The 25,213-nt window shown below is 43.8% G+C and overlaps 1 protein-coding gene across 3 annotated transcripts in view; it reads left to right on the top strand.

The window, feature by feature from the left end:
• The window catches only part of ABCD4 (ATP binding cassette subfamily D member 4), a 30,293-nt gene that overhangs the window by 1,726 nt on the left and 3,354 nt on the right, over positions 1–25,213 (top strand). The window contains exons 2-18 of one of the 3 annotated variants that reach the window (XM_048484897.1): positions 1,455–1,573; positions 1,675–1,802; positions 2,537–2,676; positions 4,201–4,317; positions 5,964–6,089; positions 6,814–6,864; positions 8,450–8,544; positions 9,626–9,747; positions 15,455–15,546; positions 16,517–16,600; positions 18,251–18,489; positions 20,059–20,150; positions 20,358–20,394; positions 22,908–22,957; positions 23,534–23,586; positions 24,065–24,141; positions 24,912–25,027. In XM_048484897.1, coding sequence (XP_048340854.1) covers positions 1,455–1,573; positions 1,675–1,802; positions 2,537–2,676; positions 4,201–4,317; positions 5,964–6,089; positions 6,814–6,864; positions 8,450–8,544; positions 9,626–9,747; positions 15,455–15,546; positions 16,517–16,600; positions 18,251–18,489; positions 20,059–20,150; positions 20,358–20,394; positions 22,908–22,957; positions 23,534–23,586; positions 24,065–24,141; positions 24,912–25,027 — 1,738 coding nt within the window. Of the gene's footprint in view, positions 1–1,454; positions 1,574–1,674; positions 1,803–2,536; positions 2,677–4,200; positions 4,318–5,963; positions 6,090–6,813; positions 6,865–8,449; positions 8,545–9,609; positions 9,748–15,454; positions 15,547–16,516; positions 16,601–18,250; positions 18,490–20,058; positions 20,151–20,357; positions 20,395–22,907; positions 22,958–23,533; positions 23,587–24,064; positions 24,142–24,911; positions 25,028–25,213 lie in introns of those variants that run through there. The other 2 variants (XM_048484898.1, XM_048484899.1) reach the window with 2 other exon arrangements.

The following is a 25,213-nucleotide window of genomic DNA, read 5'->3' as shown; positions in this document are numbered from 1 at the left end:
CTAAAGACTGTTCATGATGGTGCCTTCCTTTCTTGCTGAAACTGAAGACAGGTTGTGAAATATAAAAGCAATGCAATCAAATAGGATAAGCTATTCGGTGAACAATATACTAGGACTAGGATGACGAAGTTAGAAGACAATGCAGACCAAAAACAGTTACATTATCACATGATATACCATAGACAGTTCTGAAAAAGAATTTCAGAAGGAAAACAAGGAAGCAGTAGCCAATTATCGTATACATTTAACAGTTCAATAGACTACTGTACTGTTTCCTTCATAAAAGCACCCTCCTGAACCATGCCATATGACAGCCATGTTTCCTGACACCCTGAACATAATCAAGGTGGACAAGGTTTCTAAAGCAAACACCAACAACAAATTTTGTACCTCCTTATTACTCAGATGGCGGAAAAGAAATTAGAAAATAGGGAACCTTTGGAGAATATTTGCAGTTTGGATAAAAATGGGTTTAACTTGTGTTGTTTTTAAGGCAACATTTATTTATTGATTCGTTCATTTATTTATTGAAATGTTTATGGTTCAAGGTGGCTTATTTGGCAGCTACATTTTAGCACACTCTTTTGTTTGCACCACAGTGGCTAAATAATTGCTGTGAGAGAATGGTTGTTCAGTGACTGTGGTACAAGAGGTCTGCTTTTCCATTATACCATGACATGTTCATTGTGGCAACTTCTTGGGAACCTACTGCATGGCATTCAGTAGCTCAATGGAAAGGCAGGAAGCATAATCATTTACCTGATTAAACTCACTGCTACCTTCTTTCCTTTTCTCTGTTGAAATCTTTAGATGGCTACCTTCCCACATGGTGAGCTATGAAGCAGTTGTGGCCCATATGGTTAGCAGATTATCCGATGGATTTGAGACTTCAGTCAATCCCTGCCCCCTAGTCTCCTGCATAGAAGGGTTGGGTATAAGCTCAATTGTGAAAATGGTCACTGCTTCTCTGAATCTACCTTCTGACTTGCGCTATGGGACCATATACTAACCCTTGCTCTTGTTCATCTTCCTCCTTTTCTGTAACACAGCAATATATATATTGTTGGAATCATCTTAGTTCTTTGAAGGAACGACATGTAGCAAATATGGGGAAGGTTTGTCATGACAGTAATAGGTGTATTGATGATTATATTGATGTCTTAGACTGAAGCTGCTAGACACTATCTCAGTAATGATCTTATCTATGTTACTAAATGGAGTCTTGGCTCCCATAACTGCTCTATCATGATTAAGGCAGAACTTCATTTATAATGTAGTTCTGAACAGATTTACACCCCTCTAAACCCATTGATTTCAGCAGATATGGAAGTTGTTAGGGCAGTGGATAGCACAGCCAGCAGGTAGCTGAGTTACTGGGCAGATCTGTGCATTTTGTGGAGCGCTGATTTCTTGCTTGCTGACTTTATAACCCTGGTTTCCTTGTGCTCTTTTAGGCCCCAGCTGGACAAGCAGTTCCTTTGGCGCTTTCTAAAGATCCAAGCAATTTTATTTCCTAGATTCTCTTCTCAGAATGTGCTGATGTTCCTTACCTTGCTTGTGGTTGCCCTCTTAGGTAAGTTAATATTACTGAGCCTTTCCCTTGGCCCGTGTTCCATTACTTGGCTTTTAAAAATACTGACATACCACTGACTTTATTTCTTTCCCTTTCCCCAGAGCAGCTGATCATTTACCAGGTGGGTGTGATCCCCAGCCAATATTATGGAGTTCTGGGGAGCAAGGATCTTTCTGGGTTCCAGAATGTCACCGCTGTTGCTCTGATTCTCATTGTGTTGAACTCTGTGGTAAGACACGTTTATTTTCTTACATTAGGATGGTACCTTGTTTTGGTTAAGGAGCAGGCAAGACAACAGCTACACAAAGTAACACTAACATCCAGGCCAGCCCCATCCAAACCCAGAAGCAGTGGCACACTGCGCCGATGTGGCGCCACCCTGCTGCCTCCAAGCATGTTTCCCAGTGGTGTGGGGAGCAGGAAAAGTCCTGCCAAAACTCCCCTGCCACTGGAAAGCCTCATAGGACATACAGGACTTCCAAGGACCTGAGCAATGCACTCCTGTCCCTCAATCCCAGGTGGGAGCAAACTAATATTGACTCCACCCCCAGGAACACCCCGGCCCACCCCTCCCCCTCGCTGGCATCTGAGGAGTATGCCAGCACAAAAAACTTAAGTAAAATCACATAAGTAAAACTTAAGAAAAATTAGGAGAAAGGAGAAAAAAAACTTAAGTAAAATTAGGAGAAAAATGTATTCTTCAATGCATGTTAGTGTGGCATGGTTCTTATGTTATATATGGTGTTGTGTTAAGTGATTGAGCAAAGATTCATTGTGACATATTCACTCTAGCTACATCTAATGACTAATAGCAGGAGGATCTGGGACTCCTTCATAAAATGTGGTTAGTTGACCACAGAATCAGCAGTGTCCAATACTCTTGCTAGATAATGTTGTAACCACATACTTGCATGATTACCTACTCTACCTTTGCACATCCTGTCACTCTCTCTTCCTTCCCAGCTGAAGAGCTTTGACCAATTCATCTGCAACTTGATGTACGTGAGCTGGAGAAAGGTGCTCACTGAATATCTGCATGGCTACTACTTTCAGGGCCAGGTGTATTATACCTTGAACATGCTACATGAGGATATCGATAACCCGTAGGTGGATGGCTGTCTTCTCCACTATTCCTGGTGCTTTTGAGTGGCTTGTGCTTGAATCCGACAGAGCATTTTTGCAAGAAAAAGAGTTTATACTTGTGGAGGTCAACTTTCGTCAACTTGATTCAAAAATCCCCCCCCCCCCCTTAAATGCTCCTTCTGGAGATCTTAGGGAATCATTTTGTGCTGCAGCTAGAGCAGTGGAAGCAAGAAAATTGAGCTCTATAGGAGTAAATCTTTCCATCCTTGGGACTCCTTTGTTGGATCCATACCTTTGTATGAGAGGTGGTGCTACACTTTTTTTCTGTAGGAGTAAATGCCCATGGGCTCTTGCATTGAGTCACAGGGCGGTAATTTAGTAGAATTTTATCACACTGCACTCTTTGCTTAAAGCACTGTGATCTAAAATGAAAATGTAAAATGCAAGGAAGCTCCTTAAGAAAATATTAATCTATATTCATGGGGTGTTGTGTGGTTTCCTGGCTGTATGGCCGTGTTTGAGTAGCATTTTCTCTTGACGTTTCGCCTGCATTTGTGGCTGGCATCTTCAGAGGATCTTCTGAAGATGCCAGCCAATTGGCCATGCTGGTAGGGGCTGATGGGAATTGTAGTTCCTGAACATCTGGAGAGCCGCAGGTTCCCTACCCCTGGTCTAGGTTTCTCTCGTTTGTTTTTCTCTGGGGGCTAGGTATTTGGTCCCCTTCTGTTGAGCTCCTGCCTTTTTATATCTGGGTCTCTCTTTATTAATGGGACCTGCCGTTTTCCCTTCAGGGGAGGGTTTTAAATTTGGCCTTTTAAATTTGGCCTTCACTGGACGCCTTTAATTTTTATTCTTTGTATTAACTGCTGTTTTTAAAGGGATTTAGTAGTATATTTGTATTGAAATTTATTTTCTGAGCTTCGATTTTGTTGTCTGGTTGTATTGTGATTTAATTTCTGTTGTGCACCACCCAGACCCCTTCGGGGATAGGGTGGTATAGAAAGCCAAACAATAAATAAATAAATAAAAATAAACAGTTCCAGGTTTTTGGAGCAGTGTGGCCTGAGTTTTGAAGACAGCTTTGTGTCTGCAAACACCTGAGAATTAGTATAACTGAGCCACTGGCTAAATCAGCATGAATTTGGCACTGGTTGGACAATAAACCAATAACAAAAGGATGCTTCGAAAGAGCAGTGGGAGGAATGCTCTAAAGAGGCTGTGGTTCAGAAGTCCTTTCCTGCTTCCTGTGCTCTTCCTTGTTCCTTTGCAAGTTTTCATCAAGACTCATCATTTCTACTAGATCTAAGATTAATCTTAATGGGAAGGGCTGTGTTTTTCCTATTATCTTGCCTCATTTCAGCCCCTCTATAAACTATTGATAGCCACTCAAGTCTCCTTTAGGGAGTGGGTGAAAAATGATGTCACTTAGCAGTGCTTTCATACAGCTTTGTAGAATCCCTAGTTGATCAACCTCAAGCTAACTTGAGTTTAGCTTTGCAGTCATAGCAGTGGGTGTGATTTAGGTTTTTCTCTTTCTTGTGCAGAGACCAGAGAATCAGCCAGGATGTGGAGAGGTTCTGCAAACAACTGAGCTCCATGGCCAGTAAGGTGATCGTGGCTCCCTTCACTCTTGCGTACTACACCTATCAGTGCTTTCGCAGGTAAAGGCTTCTTACAACTCTTTCATAGAACTTGCCAGGGATAGAACCTGTCCTTGCATACTGTTGAGCAGCGTGGAGTTTGCCCAAACAGCATGTGATGGTTTGAATACGAAGCATGATATTCCGATGCCTTGGGTGATGTATTGATTACTAATGGGTGCATCTGAGATTCCAGCAAGTGGCTTGGCCTTTCCTGCTTTTCAGGAAGCTTAGCTGCTTTGTGATTTCAGGGAGACTAGCAATCTCTGTGTCATCTTGCCCTAGCGTCTGTCAAGATCACTCCCATTTTGGATTGAGGATGTTCCACAGCCCTTCCGGTGCCCATAGCTTACACACAGCTGCACAGAGATAAAGTTTGAGTTTGTATTGTTGAAGGCTGGACACAGTGTGTAACATGCTTCTCTCTGTGATACACCTCTGAAGATGGCAGCCACAGATGCATGAGAAACATTAGGAACAAGATCTACCAGACCACGGCCACACAGCCCGGAAAGCCCACCACAACCAAAGTTTGAGTTGTTTTAGCCTTTTGGATAACCCAGGTCTCATCAGATCTCAGAAGCTAAGCACTGCTGACCTTGGCAAGTACTTGGATGGGAGAAGAAGAAGAAGAGTTTGCATTTTTATCCCCCCTTTCTCTCCTGCAGGAGACTCAAAGGGGCTTACAAACTCCTTTCTTTTCCTCTCCCCACAACAAACACCCTGTGAGGTAGGTGGGGCTGAGAGAGCTCCGAGAAGCTGTGACTAGCCCAAGGTCACCCAGCTGGCGTGAGTGGGAGTGTACAGGCTAATCTGAATTCCCCAGATAAGCCTCCACAGCTCAGGCTGCAGAGCTGGGAATCAAACCCAGTTCCTCCAGATTAGATACACAAGCTCTTAACCTCCCAAGCCATTGCTGCTCCTCCAAGGAATACCAAGGACCTCCAAGGAATACCAAGATCATGACGCGGAGGCAGATAATGGCAAAACACATCTGAATGTCTTTTGCCTCAAAATCCCCAAGGGGTTGCTATGAAGTAATGTGTGACTTGATGGCATATATGTTATCATCTTGGAAGAGCAAGTGAGCGTGTTTAATTCTAGAAGCATTGCGTCTAGCTCCTTTTAGCATTAAACTGCCTAATGCCAGCCCAAACAAGGTAACTTTTTGATACTTCTGAGGAAGCAGCTTTGACAAGACCTGAGGGAAAGAGACCCCCAAAGTTAAAGAGCGGCTACCAAGAATGTCTCCATGCTGAGAAGCAAAATTTTGTTTGATACTGGCAGTTGTTTAAAAGCTTACATAATTTTAGCAAAGCTATAGGTAACTTACTAATATTGCTGTCAATAGAAGAACATGAAAGTGCCGTTGGGTCGCAACCGATTCATGGCAACCATTTCCACAGTGCATTTCAGAAACGAGATGAGCAGAGGTGGTTTGCCATTGCAAGCTTCCACATGCCAATCCCCATCTTCCAAATACTGACAATGGCCATCCCTGCTTAGCTCACGTATCCTGACAAGCTCAGGCCAAACTGGGCTGATTGGACTGTTAAAAACAAGAACCGGCTTCTTAGTTAGACACTGTTCAGATGAACTGCTGACAGATCGTTATGTGGCGTTCCATCAATGTTTTTTCCTAACCTGTCCCTGATTTCTCTTTTTAGCACTGGATGGATGGGGCCTGTCAGTATCTTTGGTTATTTCATGATTGGGACAGTCGTCAACAAGGTCCTAATGAGTCCCATTGTTTCAACACTGGTTCAGCAGGAGAAGTTGGAAGGTGATTTCAGGTAATTCAGTAGAGTTATAATTTGGAAATAAGTAAAATAATGTGATAGCCACGACCCTTTCTCGTATGATTGGTATCCCAACCTTGCTTTATGCTGAAATAGACCAGCTTTGGAGATGGACTAATTCAGATGGAATACTTGTGGGAGACCCAGCTCCAAGTAAAGTGTACCTAACTGTTTATTTTTATTCCCCTTTTCTTTCATCCTGTTGCTCAAGGCAATATATCTGACAGCCCCAGAAGGTCTCCCATCTATCCAGTGCTCAGACTCAGACCTGCATAACTTCAACTGCATCATCATCATCATCATTGTAGATTTCACAGCTGTCAGATCTTTAGCATTGATTGATTGATTGATTGATTGATTGATTGATTGATTGATTGATTGATTGATTGATTGATTGATTTTCCTATACCGCCCAACCCCCAAAGGGCTCTGAGCGGTGTGTGTTCTGACCCAAATCTTCTGACTTCTGATGCTACGATTTTGTTTTATGCCTGTACCCGTTTTTGTTTACCAACCTAGAGATGTTTATCCCATGGCAAAAGCAGGAATGGTTTGCAAAGGTGCAGATCATTTATCCCCGGGGGTCTGCAGTTGGCCATGCTGGCAGGAGCTGATGGGAATTGTAGTCCATGAACATCTGGAGAGCCGCAGGTTGCAGACCCCTGATCTATCCCAAAAGTGGTCCTCAAAGATTCTAATTATTTTTTGTCTTTAACAGATTTAAGCATATGCAGCTGAGAGTGAATGCTGAATCTGCAGCTTTCTACAGGTAAGAGGTGTGCTCCTCTTTTTGTTCTTCCTTCTTGTGAAAACTTTAGCTCCTGAAAGCAAAAGCAGAAAATAAATAGGGGTGGGGGGGTGGCTGCTTGCTTCCCTAGACTTCCTGCAATCTCTTCTATACAAAACCTTGTACTGGTAGCAGTGTTTTCTCTAAGGTGTCTCCAGGAGAGCTTTGCATGGCATCTTCTGTGGCACCCTTTATGATCTTGGTAAACAAAATAGGAATACTGGCACCAAAAATAATTAGATGGGTTTCAGTTGCCCCCATTCCTATTTTGCTCTCCTAGTTCAGAACAGACATCCTTTCTGTTGTTCCACTTTCTTACCACACGAGGTCACCAGTATTACCAGGAACCTTGCTAGATGCAAACTTCCTTTGGACAGCCTTGAATATCTTAAGCAGAGAAGGAAATTAGGATCTTTTATTGCAGCCAAATGTTGTCTACTCTATAGTAGAGTATGGTTTGAATTGTTCAGTGTGTTCCTTTTCCTTGTTAGGGGAGTAGACTTTGATATCTGTTACTGTGTCCCTGATAGTGAAAGCACTTCAGAAGTCAAAGCCCTACTCTGCATCTCTCCTTCCATCCCTTTGTGCCCTCTCTGGGTCAGTTTTGAGTGGGGAGCAGCCCTGGCAGTTGAGCTGCACTTCAGAGGTGTTCTTGAGGTTGCAGTGCAGCGTAACATTGAGAATTCATTTGAAGCGACTAGTGCTCAGTGGTGGAGCATGTGGTGCAGAAGGTCCTAGGTTCAATCCCCAGACTCTCCAGTTTAAAAAAATCTGATAAGTGGCAATGTGCAAGACCTCTTCCAGAGACCGTGGAGTGCTGCTGCCAGTCTTGAGTAGACTGCTCACTTTGATAGGCCAGTTGCCTGACTCTGTGTTCAGCAGTTTCATGAATTCATGTGCCTGGTTATCCCTGTGCGTCCAGAAGAAGGCAACCACAGTTCTGGCATCCTGTTTCTTTTCCAATAGAATTCCAGCTTTCTGTGTTGGTTTTGCAGATCATTAATGGGTTTGCCTTCACCCAGCATAATTGAAAGATCAGCTCTTAGTTTATGAGCTAGATTCAAGTCTAGTATCAGCACCTTAGAGACTGACAAGTTTTTCCTGGCATAAGCTTCATCAGATCCACATCTGACAAAGGGAATTTTGTCCCTCGAAAGTCTATATCCTGAACATTTGGTTGGTCTTTAAGGTGCTAGTGGACTTTAATCTAGTTCTTCTATGGTAGACCAACCCAGCTACCCCCCCCCCCTGAAACTCATTATGCTGCAGTAGACTGAGAGCCTTCTTGTGGCACTAAATCAGACTACAAAGACACAGCGAGTTCTTCTGCATCTATGGCTGCCCAGTAACATTGGAACTGGGCCCTTGCCGGCCGGGACTAGTCAAAGCTTGAGTCGTCTTCATTACTCCTACTGCAACTTTTTTCCTGGAGAAATGGGTCTGTTGTTTATGCCCATCATCCATTTGCCCTAGTCACATACGCACAGTTTGCCTTCACAAGCAGCTGACTTGTGAAAACGATTGCTTTTCGGGTGGACTGATGGCAGGCTTCCGTGTTGCTTTGCAGAGCTGGCCCAGTGGAGCACATGCGAACCAACCGCAAACTACAGAATCTCCTGCAGACCCAGAGGGAGCTGATAGGCAAGGAGCTGTGGCTGTACAGTAAGCAGACCCATTTGTCTTCATTCACAAGGCTTATGGAGGGCACATCACCCAGGGAGTGGCTTCAGATTGGATTCTTGCAGGAAATACTTTTAGTGGATGTCTTTGTGGCAGCTTAGAGAAGCTACAGCAGATCGCAGTCTGGGATGATTAAAGCTGGTTTTGTCTCTCTCTGAGGCTTGGGACAAACTAGAAGAATTTCTCTTACAAGAGACTTGGATGTGCTAGTACTTACCACAAGCCTCTAAAGCTCTCTCGTCCACCCCTGGAATTCCTCACAGAGCCCATAGTTTGTACATAGCAAATGACACATTTCCATGTTATTTTAAGGTTGGAGAGAGAGAGAGACACACATAATGAAGATAGCAAGGTCCTCACCACTGAGGTGGGTGTAAAGAACTCCATGGCTGTTGAGGGCCTGGATAATCCACTGCTCTGTGAATTCAAGGATTGCTTTTGTTTATTTAAACACTGTATACACCACATCTCCACAGGCCTGTTCAAGGCGTTTCACAATAAAGCAAGACCATTAAAAATAAACCATCTGCTTTAATTTAGTTACAGTTTGAAATGATAGATGAACAGAAAATGGCAGGCATTGCTTTGAAGGTTCGTATCCTTTTCTGGTTATGGCAGTCAGGATTCCTCGTTTCTGTCAAAAAGTTCCGCATGCACACAAGAGGGGCAAAGCTCCTGAATCAGCCCTTCAAACCCTCCCCCCATGTTGCTCCTGTGGTTCCCCTATATCTCAGGAAGTATTTGGATTGCCTTGGGAGGGCGCGAGTGGTGCTTCTGTGCGCAGAATTTAGATGAAATCCAACCCAGTCTGTTGGAGAAAATTACATTTTTGCATTCAGTCCTGGTAAATAAAATTATTTAGCTTATTTATAACCTGCCTTTCTCTCCAGGACTCAAGGCATATTGCAAGTATGGTAGAATTGTTTGGTCAATCAGTGAGCTGATCACAAAGTATGATAACGTTTGACTGATAACACAATGTGGTCTGAGGTAATTTTGGCTGCATTACTTGGGCAAATAATCTACATTTCTGACTGGCTTATACAGATGTGTTTCTGTTCAGTTGGGATCAACACTTTTGACTACCTGGGCAGCATTCTGAGTTATGTGGTGATTGCAATTCCCATCTTTGGTGGCGTCTACGGAGATCTGGATCCAGCGGAACTGAGCTCACTGGTCAGCAAGGTGAGTGCTTGTTATTCCTGCAGATAGAAACCTGGTGATTTGTATTCTCCAGAACATTTCCTTGACCTCCCAGTCTTCTGGGATTTTCTGATCTTTGGGTCATAGCCTGAGGAGACTGCTGTGTCAAAAGGGCAGTAAAGACAACCTGTGCTGGAGAGAGAGGGTGATGCTGGCAGTGACAGTGTCAGTAGAAATGTACAGATTATTGCTTTATGTAGCCATAAACAGCCAGGCCCATCTGGGAACCTCTGAGGAACTGAGACAGGGAGAACAATTTTGAGATCTTACTGCCCCCGATATCCTCCTTGAGGATTCTTGAAGTGGTTAGGGCTTGGAGCAGGCTGAATCTTTCCCCTAATCTTTTCCCTGTAACAGACACACACTTGTTCTCAATATTCTGTGCTTTATGAACCATCTTCTATTTTCTTCATCAAGCTGTATCTGTTGTTGGTTGTATTGCATTCATTTATATCAGCATATTTTCTGCATTCCTGAGGGAACTTTCTGAGTGTGTAGAAATCTTTGGCTTGTCTGTGAATAACAGGCATTGCTGTTTTCATGATTGTAATGGGGTCCAGCCATTTTACAACAGTAAATGTGCAATGAGTATAGCAAACAAACAGAGCCCTTATCATTTGCAGGCAGGCAGAAGACAACCTGATTGCCAAAGGAAGTCTTGTGGGGACCTGAATAATCCTGTGCGTGAATTTAAGGATTGTGCGAATGCTGTGTGAATTTAAGGATTGTTCTAAATTTAGTCAGGAGTAATCTCAGCATGAACTCTCTGCAATCTAGCTGCATCTATTGTGGTATCTATGATTTTGCTTTAGATATTAGGAGGAAATGACTTCACTTGTTTGGAAAGTTGCTGCTGATGTTCTGCCTAACTGTAAATAACCAGGTATTCATGACATGGTTCTTCCAAGTTGGAAGTGGTTTATAATAATTAAGCCTGTTCTCATCAGCTATCTTATATGGTACAAGCTGTCTTATATGATACAATCCATTAAAGGTAAAGGTAGTCCCGTACGGAAGAACCAGGTAATTACTGATCAGTGGGGTGATGTCACATCACACAGCATTTACTAGGCAGACTACGTTTACAGGGTACTTTGCCATTGTCTTCCCCAGTCGCCTGCACTTTATCCCCAGCAAGCTGGGTACTGATTTTACTGAACTGGGAAGCTTAGAAGGCTGAGTCAACCTTGAACCAGCTACCCGAAACAGACTTCTGTCGGGATCGAACTTAATCATTAGATGAGGTTTGACTGCAATATTGCAGTTTATAATCCTGCACTACAGGGCTCTTAATACAATCCATATCATGCCACAATCAGAGAACAGGTCTACTGTAGAACTATGCCACATAGAGGTGCTCTTGTTCCATGTCGAGTGGAATAAGCTCCATGAGACTAGAACCTGGAATAAGCACATAATTCTGCCACTTCCACATACTATGCAAGGACCAGCCAGCTGACCTGTCAAGTCAGCAGTCAATAAGACATTTATTTGCTTCACCTGTCTTGGAATGAGATCCTTCCCTTGTTAAGTGAGGAGTGGATAGAGACGGGTTGCTATAAAGCAGCTCATTAAAACTGCTAAATCAGGTGTTGATGCAGGGACTGAAGTGGTCTCATGAGACCAGCTTGGGAAACAAATATTTCTACATATTGGTTGTTCCCAGGAGAGAGTTTTGGTGCAGTACCATCATAAGTTCGAAGGCCAAGGAAGTGGATTTGCTGTGGGTTTTTAAAAATTATTTTTTATCATCTCCAGGTATCCTTTCTAGCGGAGCCCAAAAGTTGGAAATTTGTATCTAGAGCTCAGTGACCAGGATAGTTTGAGGACTCTATTCACTGTATTGCCCATCCTACTTTCTAATAGACTCTGCTTGAGCTCATGGAAGTGATCTTGGAGTGGAGCTCTCTGTGGTTTTTAAGTCCAGGGGAAATGCTGTTTCAGTACAGGACTTCACAGCATGAGGCTCTTTGCAAAACTTCTGGACTTCCCACGCACATAGCAGATCACATTTCACTGTTCTGGGCTAGGCAGGCTAATGGGGATCTGAGAGTGGGGGAAATAGGAACAGTGCTTTTTCATAGTTAAATTACAACTCGATCTGTTTTTGGCTATCAGTTACAGTGGAATCTCGGTTTTCATCTGTTTCGGTTTTCATCTGTTTCGGTTTTCATCTATTTTTTCAGTGAAAAAATTGTCTCGGTTTTCATCAATTTGCAGTAAGGTCCTGGGGTTTGTGGAGAAAAATCACCCGGACAAAGCTGTTGTAGGCCGTGTCTGCAACTTGTATAATGGCAATGTCTTGCCCCATTTCAGACAAATCTTAAAGAGGCATCAGAAACAGACCTCTTTGGACAGTTTTCTGGTGCGACATTGGTCCACTGGCTCTGAAGCTGGTCCTAGCATTATTGTTTGTTACTGTTTCCAGCATTAAACGCTATGTTTATTCACCCAAAAATGTGTTTTTGGTATGTTTTTTGAAGTGCCTAGAACAGATTAATTGTATTTACATTGATTCCTATGGAAAAGTTTGCCTCGGTTTTCATCGGTTTCGGTTTTCATCAGTTCTTTTCGGACGGATTACCAACAAAAACCGAGGTTCCACTGTACTTTGAACTTCCAACAGAGGTGGTTGGTCCTCCTTCAAAGGGTAGTAGGTTTGGGTTTCCTGAGTGTCTGGACATGTTTTCCAGATGGCAGATCTGTTGCTGCCTTGGTTGATTTTTGGGACATAAAGAGCACCTGGGCAGTGCAATTGGTCGCTGTCTAGAGCCAGTTCACCTTCATGGCACACAAGAAGGCAGATGGGATGAATGAAGAGATAGGAATGACAGCTAAAAGATTTTGGCAGAAAACTCCAGAGCTCCAGTCAGTCAGTCTAGAGAGCACTCTTGACAGCTGTAGTACCCCCTCAGCAAACCTCTTGGGTACCATGATTTTTGCTACAGTGAGCCACATCTTAGTAACATCTGACCTGAATTTTGTTGTTCATGAAGTTGCCTTTGGGACTAGGATTCTTGAAAGTTTGCTGCCTCCCATTCATATAAATCTGCATAGATCCTCCCCGAAATCCCCTTTCCCACCACATTTAGCAGTAAAGCAAGCATCTGCTAGAGGAGTACCTTTTCTGTGTTGGTGACCTGCTTGTGTGACTCTCATCCAAGGTGCATCACCTGGTGCATCTTTGTTACCTTTTAGATGCCATTGTGTGTGTGTGCGTGTGTGTGCAGGCAGGCATGTTTTGCTCGTTAATTCCCCTTCCTTCCCCTTGTGATCTGGACTATGGTGTGGCTTGTTTTTCCTTTATGCTGCTACAACTTTTCTCTCTGTGTGTGTATCTGCATCTGTTTTCATTTTTCTTATAATTGGTGTTCATTTATTTTTGTTAGTATTGTGGGCTGTCTTGAATGTGAGTCTGTTTTTAAAAATAAACTAATCTGAGGCTAGTCAGATGGTATTAAAGTTAGTCTGACCTGCATTCTTTGCTTTGCGGTGGGAGGTACCTTTGGGGCATGATGGATCAAGGCTGACTGGCTGGTTGGTTGGTTGGTTGTCATGACCCCGTGGAGTGAACACTGACCCCTTGCTACCTAGAATTGCTGCAGATGCTGGCTGGAAAGAAGGCTGCTATTTTTGGAGGTGTCTGGATCTTCTTTCATGGTTGCTTCTTTTTATTGTCTGAAGACTTAACTTGCCTCAACATTTCAAATGCCATCTGGTATACAGCCTTGTGTTTTAAGCTTCTGACATCAAGAGGCCTTTGATTTTAGCATGTCATTTTGCTGTGCAGGAATTACTGTGTGAAGCTTTTTGTATGAGTACTGTGTCCTGCTTTGTATCCTAGTCAGCAGAGACTCTGTGTGCCAAATGCCAATGTATCTGGAGGCAGACAGATTTCTCCTACAAAGTCCAGAGGGAAAAGAGCTGAGAAGAGAGTGTAAATTCATGCTCTGTGATGGCTTTGTCCCTGACTCAGGAGCTTGTTCTTAAATGTCTTACTCAACCAAACCATTCTAGCGGAACTCTTGCAGGCTCAGAGGTGGGTCTCTGAAATTGTTTAGTCCCACCTATACTCCTCCTTGTTGAAACAGGAGCATAGTTTGATTGTGAGGGAGTTTCTGAGCTGTGTGTAGGTGTTTATTCAGTCCATCTTTTGACCAACCAGGCCCACCCTCTCTTAGTACCCAGGAAGATCACCCTCACTAATTCCAGCATTTTCTATTCTCAACAGTGATAACTTTCTGGAGGGGAGGAGCATGTACAAGGTATATAGGGCTGAATGGATATTTTTATTTTTTTTTAAAGGGCGGGTGGGAAGAATACTTGAATGTCCTATTCAACATCCTAAAAATCTCAGGTTCCTTTTATAAGAAAGGGACAGAGTAATTACAAATGTTAGCTGGTTTCAAATAAAGTGTCCAAATCACTGCTAACAACTGGAGTAGAAACTTTTCTTTATTGATTGATTATGATCAAGGGAAGCATCTATTCCCAAGGAAGTTCAGGTTACTGGCAACTTTTCAGGCAAAAGCATAAGAATAAATAGGCAAATTGACATCAGGATCTTGAAGAATTTTACACCAGTTACACAGTGGCAACTCAATACCATACCAAATTGTAACCAGTAGAAAAGCAATCTGTACTTTCTTCTTAACGTACTTTTAAGAATACTGTTAATTTACTTCACTCTGCTGGCTTAAGAAGTATTGCTGACTGCTATGTTTAAAAAAGCAATGTGTGTCAAAGGTTAGTTTGCCCTATGATGCAAGGAATGCAGACTTTTGGACACTTCAACTGAATGCACAGATAACACTGCTGGAATCAGCACGAGGTCAAATGGTCCTTTTAGTTCTTGCCCTTTACGGACTTGGCTACATTATGGCTCAAATCACATTTCACCTTTTCCCTTCAAAAACAAGCTGCTAGCTCTCAAAGACGAGGTGAAAAATGTCTGAGTAGTTTTTGTCTGCCCGTCTCGTGATTTGCTCTCTGATGCCTCACTTATTCTTTCTTGCTACCTTGACCATTGCCAGTACAGTCCATTCCAAAATTCAGTGAAGCCCAAACATTTAGGGGCCATTATATATATGTAAGAACTTCATATTTATTAGTAAACCAAATGCCAATGCAGCATTGATATACAACCCTTGTATTGGTTTCCATTCTTTCTGGTTTGGTTGTATATCAGGTCCAGATCGTTAACAGTTACCTACTTGTCTGTGTCATGTTTTTATCATGCACATCTTCCAAGAATCTCATGGTATTGTCAGGTGCGTAGCTGCAATGGGGACATCCAGGGTGGCTTGTCCCGGGCGCCGCCATTGCAGTCACATGAGGAGGCGGGGCCGGGGAGGGGAGGGCACATGCAGGCAGTTCATGCCACAGGCACAGTTCCCCCTCCCTTCGTCACTGGGCATTGTGCATGTTATTTCAAAACAACTCTGAAAGGTTTAGGCAGCGAAAGAGCAATGGACCCAAGAGAGATTTATGGTTGAGTGGGGAGATGAAACTGGACATTGCATATCCTAGTCCATTACTATAACCCCATTACTATAACCAGTTAGCTATGCTGGCAGTCAATGAGACAGAAGCAAATGTTGCTAATGTGTCAGTGGCAGGGAACTCTTGTCCTATGCATTGTTTTTCAGATTTTGCTAAGTGTGGGTTCTGCATGTGCTTTGTCTTGTAGAATGCCTTTGTCTCCCTGTACCTGATTGGGTGTTTTAGCCAGCTCATTGACCTTTCCACCACTGTGACTGACGTGGCAGGCTATACACATAGGTGAGTCTCCTTGTCTGTGGGCGAATGGAGAGGATGTCTAATACAGTATAAGCCTTCAAAGGATGTCTCCACTAGGAGCTAAAGAAAGAAGCTTTCACTCCTTAAGGTCCATCAAAGATTGTTTTTGGAATACATACTCCATAGGGCAGTGGTGGTGAACCTTTGGCACTCCAGATGTTATGGACTACAATTCCTATCAGCCCTGCCAGCATGGTCAATTGACCATGCTGGCAGGGGCTGATGGGAATTGTAGTCCATAACATCTGGAGTGCCAAAGGTATGCCACCATGGCCATAGAGTATGAGAAACTGGTTGCACTCAAAGGACCCCAAAAACTGAGGTTTGTTTTGTTTGACTCTTGAATACAGCGGGTATCCAAATTGAGCTTTATCAAGGTGAGCTCTCTGAGAAGAAATGAACTGGGGATCATCTTGCCCTCCCTGCTTCCCTGGCATAAATTTCTTAGCATCTGTAATTTGAATCCACACAGCTGCAGCCGAAGAGACAGTGAAGAGAACCTTAATTTGTTCTTCAGACAGGATAGCTTTAGCTGGTGGGCATCTATTCCATCATTGATCCTTAGATGTCACTTATATTTGAACCATGGGGTGGAACCTACCCCTGTCCTGCCATTCCCTGGAACAAATTATTAAAATATTTATGTCCCAACTTCCTTCTGTCTCATATTTGAAGCCTTCATTCAACTTAAGTGTATCTTCTATTAGAGGAAGAACTACTTGTCAGAGAAGAGGTCCTAGAAAGATAGTTGGTTGGATCCAACCCAGTGCTTTTCAGAAGAATCCAGAAACCATGTCCACCTCAAAGGTTTACAGTAATATATGTAGTTACTGCTTCATTCTTTCTAAAATATCTGGTCTTTTTTTGCTTTTGCTGGTCAGGGTAGGAGCTGTTTTGAGCAAAACTGTTTCTGATCCCCACCCCCATTAATGTTCAGTCTGGGTTATTCTAGAATTGGAGAACTTCAGGAAACACTTGTGAAACTCTCCAAGAAACAAAGTGACTGTGAATTGGAAGCGAAATGGAACCTCAACAAGTGAGTCACTATACTTATTGTAAGTCAGCAGTTTCTTGACTACACAGCTGTTACGGGGGAAAGGCAGCTGATTGTGGAGGGCTAAGCCAATCCTAGAATCATAGAGTTGGAAGGGGCCATACAGGCCATCTAGTCCAACTCCCTTCTCAAAACAGGATCAGCCTAGAGCAGGGGTCTGCAACCTGTGGCTCTCCAGATGTTCATGGACTACAAATCTAATCAGCCCCTGCCAGCATGGCCAATTGGCTGATGGGAATTGTAGTCCATGAACATCTGATGGGAATTGTGGTCCATGAACATCTGGAGAGCCGCAGGTTGCAGACCCCTGGCCTAGAGCATTCCTGCCAAGTGTTTGTCCAGCTGCTGCTTGAAGACTGCCAGTAAAGGGGAGATTACCATATCCCTAGACAGCCAATTCCACTATTGAACAACTCTAACTATAATTTTTTTCTTAATATCCAACTAATTCCTCTCTTCCCATAGTTTAACCTAATTATTGCAAGTTCTATCCTTTGCTGTTAACAGGAACAGCTCCCTGCCCTCCTCTAAGTGACAGCCCTTCAGATACTTAAAGAGAGCAACCATGTCCCCCCTCAACCTCCTCTTCTGAGTCCCTCAACCTTTCCTCATAGGGTTTGGTCCCATGGCCCTTGATCACCCTCGTCACTCTCCTCAGCACTTGCTCATTCTATCCACATCCGTTTTGGAGGGAGGCCTCCAGAACTGCACACAATACTCCAGGTACAGCTCACATATACTAGGGCATGGGTCCTCAAACCTATTGAGCCATTGAATAGTTTTGAAATTTTGAGAAAAATAACAAAATAGTTGCCATGGGGGGCAGTTATAAGACATTGAGAAGTCCCAAGGCAAGTGACTGAGGCAGCTGTTTCTGAGTGGGTGCTCTATGCAGATACAAAATTGAAGGGATCTTCTGAAACAACCTCTCACTCTAGTGCGGTGGAGGAAAGCCAGGATTTTCTCTTGGCTTGGGAAGAACCAAGAGAATTGCTGAGCACTTGAAGCCCACCTGGAAAGTGCCAGATTGAATTGTCAAGTTAGAATGTGAATGATTGTCAGGTGACACCCAGCCCAGATCCATTGTGAAGAGAAATCTTGGGAGCTGAAGAAGACCTGACTTAAAGCATTTGTCAAAGAAGAACGCACTCTGAATCTTCTGCTTAACAGTTTGCCCCAAACTTGCAACTCAGAAAGGCTGAAGTGGTACAAGTCACGTTGATTCTGGGAGTGATTCTGGGCTGACCTGGTTGTAAATGAACATCTTGGAGGCCTGAACAGAGAGCAACACTGTGCAATGGGTCTGGTTCTCCTGGTAATGATTTCCTCATATATTTCAGGCTTTCTGAAGGGGAAAGGACAGCTTGTTTTTTTCCAGGCAGCTTTTGGATTTCCCTCTTTCCTGCCCCAAATTATTTGAAGGCGTCTGCAGACTCCAGCAACAGCAGCCAGAGGGAATCACTGCTGAGAAATGTGTTTGCCACAAAGACTAATCCCACACATCCTGAGCGACTCCCTAAGTGGCATGTCAGAGTCCAGTTGATGGATAACCTGCTGTCTTCCCTTTTGAATGTGACTGAATGTACTCACAGGCTTATCAGCTTTTACTTGCTTTTCTCTTTCTCTTTTTAGGTCTTTGATAAACGACCGTTCCACCAGTGTTTCTGTTTCTAAGGAACAAGCAGCACCAAGCGACGCAGCGTTTTTCCTGGACCAGGTCTCTCTCTCTGTTCCTTCTTCTGAGAAGCTGCTTATCAAAGACCTAAACTTGAGAGTCACACAAGGGAACAGTCTGCTGATTACAGGGAACACAGGCACAGGGAAGACGACGTTGCTGCGTGTCCTTGCTGGCCTCTGGGAAAGCAAGCAGGGTGAGTATGTCAGCTTAATTTAAGTGTTACTGTGATGAACACCTGCCCTGTCAACAAGGGGAATGGGGTTCTCTATACAGAGGCCATTGGGTGGGGCAAAGACTGAATTTGAGTGGCTCAGGAATGCAAATCAGCCCTTGTTGTGCTTCAGTTTGTACTGCTTTGTTTCTGGATACTGGTCCCACTCTTGACCCATTTAAACGTGGGGGTATTAAGAAATGTCCATTTATTTGCTTAACATCATCCCACCAGGTGTCTCTGAGCAAATGGGTAGCCAGCAATCTGTAAAGCCCCATCCACAGGGTGCATTGAGAATTGCCGTTTACTACACATGACCTTGCTTACAAGAATGTGAGTTCAGGCTTGTCTGGCTGTGTGATTCGACTCTGCAAATGCTTAGCTTCCCCATGCAGTTGGAGCTGCTCTGGGGGATTTGTTTACAGCAACTGGTGTAGTAAATGGGTTGTTCGTTTCCTTTTGTGAGCAAAATATCAAGTGGCATCAGAGCGCCAAGCTGGTGTGTGCATTATTTTTACATTGATCTAGATCAGGGGTCTGCAACCTGCGGCTCTCCAGATGTTCATGGGCTACAATTCCCATAAATTCCAATTGGCCATGGTGGCAGGGGCTGATGGGAATTGTAGTTCATGAGTATCTACTGAAACTCCACAGGTTGCAGACTCGTTATATCAATCCACTATTATTAACACCTTCTTAGTGAGATGGAGAAGCGTAGGATCAAACTAGGCAAGATGGAGAGCTAGAACCTCTCGGCTTCTTTAATTGTAAGTTTCATGTACATATATAGCCCCAGTGCAGATTTTAGCCGTGCAGAGCCGCGAAAAGGAGCTTGATCCACTCCTACCAAAACTGCTTTTAGACCCAGAAGGGGAGAGAGAAGGCAAGTCCTTTTCTTTTGCTTCCAACCTTCCCTTTGAGGGCTAATTCCTTTTGTGAGCAAAAAGTCCATTGTTTATGTCATCGTCTGATTTAAGATGGAGGTTGAAGCTGATTGTTAATTGCGTTTAACTGAAAATGTTGTTTTAGTGATCATGATTTAATGTGTAGTTTTATTGGTTGTCCACCACCTAGAGCCCTTTGGGGATGGGGCGGTATATTAAATCTGATATATAAATAATTGCTCAGGAGGGGTGATTTCAACTGGCAAAACTGCATGGGGGAGTCGTCTCCCCTTCACCCCCACATGTGGCTTCACTCCAGGTTAGGTTCTCACATAGCTTTTGTTAGCATTTTAAAAATTCTAGGAAAAACCAGTCGTGACATCTGCTTTGAACAATAGTAGCTTTGAGCATGAGCCAAGAAGTCCTCCTTACTCTTGCCCTCATGTTTGGCATTTGGCAAACTGTTGCTTCTCGGACTGTTCTCTCCCTTTCCTCCCATTTACAACAGCGGGTGGATAGCATTGGCCTCTTGTGCGGCTGTAGTACAGACCAATAAAATAACATGCTTTTAACACCCAAGTTCTTACATAACTCCTGAGTATGTTGCATTGATAGGGAAGTGTTGGGCCCATGGTCCTGTTGGATTCTTTCTGTTGGATCTTTTCAGGGGATGTCCACATGCTAACCTGCTTTGGCCCCCATGGGCTGGTGATCTTGCCACAACGGCCTTTCTTCACAGATGGGACACTGCGCGAACAGGTGAGCTGCTTAGGCACTGGACTCTCCAGGTCGTCTTCCTGCCTTCAAGCTAGTATGGCCGTTCTGCTGTAGCAAATTCCACTTAGGGCTAGTGGCCCAGTGGGAGCTGACAGGAAGAGTGGGGGCTGGGACTTCTTATTCTTTTCAGCCTGCGTAATATGATTGGGAGCCTCCAAAGTTGAGTTTGTGTTTGATTTATTCGATTAGGTGATTTACCCTCTGAAGGAGATCTATCCAGTTTCAGGTGAGTGGGAATTCATTGAAATAGCTGTCTTCAATAGACTGAAGTAATTTTGCTGACTTTCTGTGCCCTTTTCATATTCCTTTTACCTTTTTATCCATTTGCTACTTTTCTTAGAAAGAGTCTATGGTAAAATTATTCAAGCAGAATTGCATGTTAACTCGAATTTAGAATACAGATGTTGTAAATAAAGTTACATGCACATGAAGCAATGTGGCTTGCCATAGTTTTTAATTTTAAAAAGTCAGGCCTAGCAGAGCAAAACAACACCTCAGAGGTACGACACCTCTGAGCACTTGGCATCCTTGAAATTGTTATTTTTAGGTTGCTGGGGGTGTTTTTAATTAGTATTTGAATAGCACCATTGCTGTACATAATACTTTACAGAGCTTACAGTTTTAAAAAGAGTATAGGAAAGGTAATAGAAGAGACAAAAGCTCAAACTGTTACACATACTTAAGTGTTGTGATGGGTGGTGGTGAGGACATAATAGACTGAGCCAGAGGCCTCATGGGGAAAAGTGGGTTTTGAGGAGGGATTTGGAGGGAAAAGTAAGAGATGGTACAAAGTATGTGTTCAGGGAAGGGCTTTACATATGTAGGAGACACAAAAGAGAAAAGGTCTTGATAATTATGTACCATGGATTATTAAGGAGCTTACAAAACAGCATAATTGATATGCAAGGCACTTGGTTTTAATAAATCAGCCTCATAAAAAGGAATAGAGAGGGTATCTCTTCACATGCTTCCAAGGGTTGCTTCACTTGTGCTTGAACATCACTTGATTAGCTGCCAGGCATCAGAGAATAAATATGGGATCGATACCATGGAAAAGGCATTGTATTTGATGCAACATGAGGTCACACAAATATACTGTGTCCGATTTGCAGTAGTTCCTTGACACGTGCAGATTGCTGCTGGATGTGGCAAAAAAAATCAAGTGATTAAGTGTGTATATGTGTGTGAGAGAGAGAAATGACCAACCAGTGCTCCTGTTGGTGAAAATGAAGTTTAATCTAATCAGGAATCAGAGAAAATTATCACTGAAATAAAATGATGCTTTATAAGCAGGCAGCTGTGCTGTGCTTTCAAATTGTCTGGAAGATCATTCTAATACAAATCTAATTCATTTATGGTAAATGGAAGCCAGCTGTTACCTGGTTATACTTTGCTCCTGTCGCAATCATTATTGGCTCCCAGGGCCCTCCTGAGCTTTTCCTCAGATACCAGCCTATTGAACTTGCCTCAGTTGCTGGGCTGACTCTTGTTCTGCCTTTGCCTGGGAGTTCATGTTTGTGAGTGCCAAATGAAAGAGCTGCTATAGATGGAACAGTACCAAATGCTCATCCACTGTTGTTCAGATGCTAGATAAAGTAAGAACCTGGGTTAACCCTAACTGCAGTTAACGTTTGTGCTGACAAAATATTTAAGTGTAGTTAAGCTCTGCGGCAGGAATTCAAACACCAGGAGTGAGGGATGGGGAAAGATAGCTGTGGTCTGCTGCCAACTGCATAACTGGGGATAAGCCATTGTCTGTGTCTTGTTTTCATAGGTCTGAAATGTAGAGATTTTAATTTGCTGATATCTGGTCATAAGGTTTGCTTCTGTGCCATGTAGGCAGCAGTGATTCCCCCATCCTGCTCCTCCATTTCTTATCCTTATGATTTGCCCTGTAGTTCCAGATCTGAGGCCTGTAGACAGCAGTGGCCAACCTATTCCACTATAAGCACTATTCCTGAATGTTAAGCTCTTCCTGGATGGTGCAACTTTTAATATAGGCTAAGACACACAGTCTTTCTCATGTAACTTGTCAGTTTTTGGAATTTACGGTCAAAAGAAATGGTGATGGGCACTGGCTTAGTTGGCTGGAGGAGGAGGAGGATGGATGGATTTATCTCCTCCCCTTTCTCTCCTGTAAGGAGACTCAAAGGGGCTTACAATCTCCTTTCCCTTCCCCCTGCCCCACAACAAACACCCTGTGAGGTGGGTGGGACTGAGAGAGCTCCAAAGAACTGTGACTAGCTCAAAGTCACCCATCTGGCAAGCTAATCTAGTTCACCAGATAAGCCTCCACAGTTCAAGTGGCAGAGTGGGGCATCAAACCCGGTTCCCCAGATTAGAGTGCACCTGCTCTTAACCACTGCATGCTGGCTCTCATGCCTCTGAAGATGCCAGCAACAGATGTGAGTGAAATATTAGGAACTAAAGCCACCAGACCATAGCTGTACAGGCCAGAAAACCCCCACTTGATTCTTGCCATGAAAAGCCTTCAACAATATATCTGAATCCTTTTGCTGGTGGTGGAGGGAGAGGTACTGTCTTTCTGCCCCACTTCTGGCTCCCTGGAAGCATCGGATTAGCCACTGGAATGCAAGACTATGTGGACCTTTAGTCTGACCCAGCAGCCCTGAAAAGCTGAGAGGCTTTGAACCTTTGCTGAGCTGTGTTCAGAGCTACAGTTCCTCAGATGGTGCAACCTTTACTGTTTTTTATTGAGTGTGATTTCTTGCATAACAGGGTCTGCAGATGTTGAAAGGATACTGAGATTCTTGGAGCTGGCTGGCTTGGTAAGTTAGCGAGAGACTAAAATGCATAATGTGTGGACTTTCGTGCCCTACTTTTGTGGGACACTGAAGGAAGAAAGCAGCTAGAAATCCTTATCCAGGTATGATGTTAATGTCAGTGGTCAGTTCCTAGAAAGAGGTGCTGGCTTGGAAGAGGGTGCTTCTGTCTGCCAAGAAAGCACGCTCTGATTAGGGAATCCTTCCTTTTCGTTCCAAATACATTAGGTAGGCTGGAGTTAGAGAAATTAGCTTGGTACATTCTCAGAGGTACACCCTTCTCTATTTCATGATTGGGCATGGATACGTGAAACTGGTCTCAAGACTGAGCCCTGGCTCAAATTAATGTCCATCATATGAACAAAACCAGAGAAAACTCTGCTGATGGCAATTAGAGCAAAGGCATAGTTCAAGAGAGCAACAGGAACGGAGCACAAAGCAGGGTTGGTGTTGGTTGTGGACTGCGAATGCTGGGGCAGGACTGGAGCAGGAAAATAGACAATGCTTTTGTTGGCTGTATTCACCTTAGTTGAAGAATTCTGGAATAAGTTTTGCTTTTCATCTGTTTTCTGTCTGATGCAGTCTGATTTGCTCGCGAGGACAGGAGGCTTGGACCAGCCAGTGGACTGGAACTGGTAAGGCTCTGCAGTGGGTGGGATGGGGCCCATTCACACAGGGATTTGATAGCTGCTGAAAGGGGGAAGGGAAGTCACATGCGACAGCTGCAATTCAGAACCGTGCAAACACTCTTCCACTGCTGGTTATGATAGCTTTGAACGCTTGCCCTAGTCAGTAATGGGAGAGCCCCAGTCCTGAGTATAACTATGTTAAGTTCCAAGAATAGATATCCTCCCTTCCCCCATGGCACCACTTGCCAAGATCCTCTTAAGATTTCCCTGGGCAGGATGCAGAGTCCTGAGGCAGATGCTGAACAGAGCAAGCAGGAGGTCCTGCTGCATGTTGAAGGACTCGGGAGAATGGCTGGTTAATTCTGTTAACGGCAGTGAGAGGTTCCTTGTGGAATAACAAATGCTGCCCTTTAATCTAAAGTTCAACTAGCCCACAAGATGGGCTTAATCACCAACTGCTGTTTTTTTTTTCCTCTTGCTACAGGTATGATGTCCTGTCCCCAGGGGAGATGCAGAGGCTGTCGTTTGCCCGTCTTTTCTATCTCCAGCCCCAGTACGCAGGTGAGCAAGGGAATGGGATAGTGCAGTATCCGTACTGTAACAATCTCAGACTTTTATGAGAACTGTGATGATGGTGAAGCCTTTGGCACTGATTGGCTGACTTGGAGGGGGACACAAAGAAGGCATCTAGTTTGCCACTGGCTCAGCTGTTGAGAATTGATAGCCTAAAAAAAATGTTTTATTAAAACATCTGATCGGCTGGTCCCCCTGCAGCAAGGGTATTGGTGTCCCTGGCCATCTTTTGCGTGACAACAGCAATTTGCAACATCAGTACTGATTCCTGGGATATGAGGGGCTAATCTTGCTTTTGTTCACCTTTTCCCAGCAGCAAAATATAAAGGATTACTTTGTTGAGCTCCTGGAGTGTCTGTCCTTCCTGTCTCCTTGCTATGCTGCAATGCTCTAACCAATAAGCAACCAGCAAAAGCTGTTGATCAGCTCTTTGCATCTCATTCTGACATTGCAGCCAATCAACTGAGTTTGGGATGAACAGTACCAAATTGTATCCCGAATTTCATTGTCAGCTAGTGGAAAGTTTGGTTTGATTGCAGCAGTGGACTAGCTTCTTTGGAGGAGGCCCTGAAAATGGACACTAATTGTGTGGGGAATGGGAATAGTTCACCAGCTCTGGTGTATGATTTGACAAGGTAATGGATGCAGTGCATTTCCTCACCCACTGCCAAACTACACTCAAGAGGAAGAGACTGGAACTCATGGGTTTCCTCAGATGATTCATATTGAGGAGCCAGCTGTTGTTGTTTTGCTTGTAGTGTTGGACGAAGCAACCAGTGCACTGACTGAGGACGCTGAGAACGAGCTGTACAGGATCTGTGCACAGCTGGGAATGACTCTGGTTAGCGTGGGCCACCGCAGCAGCCTAGAAAAGGTAGGAAAGAGGATGAAAAGCCAGTTGATCTGTCTGTCCAAGCAAAATTGCTGCTGTAAGAAATGGCAGACAGGTTTGCCAGCTCTGACAAGGAGGCTCTCTTGCAACTGAGTTCTCCTTCATAGAGAAGAGATTATTGGGGACTGAAGGGGGAATGGATTGAAAGGGAATATCCTCTGAAAGCCA

This window comes from Sphaerodactylus townsendi, linkage group LG02, assembly GCF_021028975.2.
Source record: "Sphaerodactylus townsendi isolate TG3544 linkage group LG02, MPM_Stown_v2.3, whole genome shotgun sequence".
Lineage (NCBI taxonomy): Eukaryota > Metazoa > Chordata > Lepidosauria > Squamata > Sphaerodactylidae > Sphaerodactylus > Sphaerodactylus townsendi.
The sequence above is the reverse complement of the archived record's forward strand: the minus strand, read 5'-3'. Positions and strand labels throughout refer to the sequence as shown.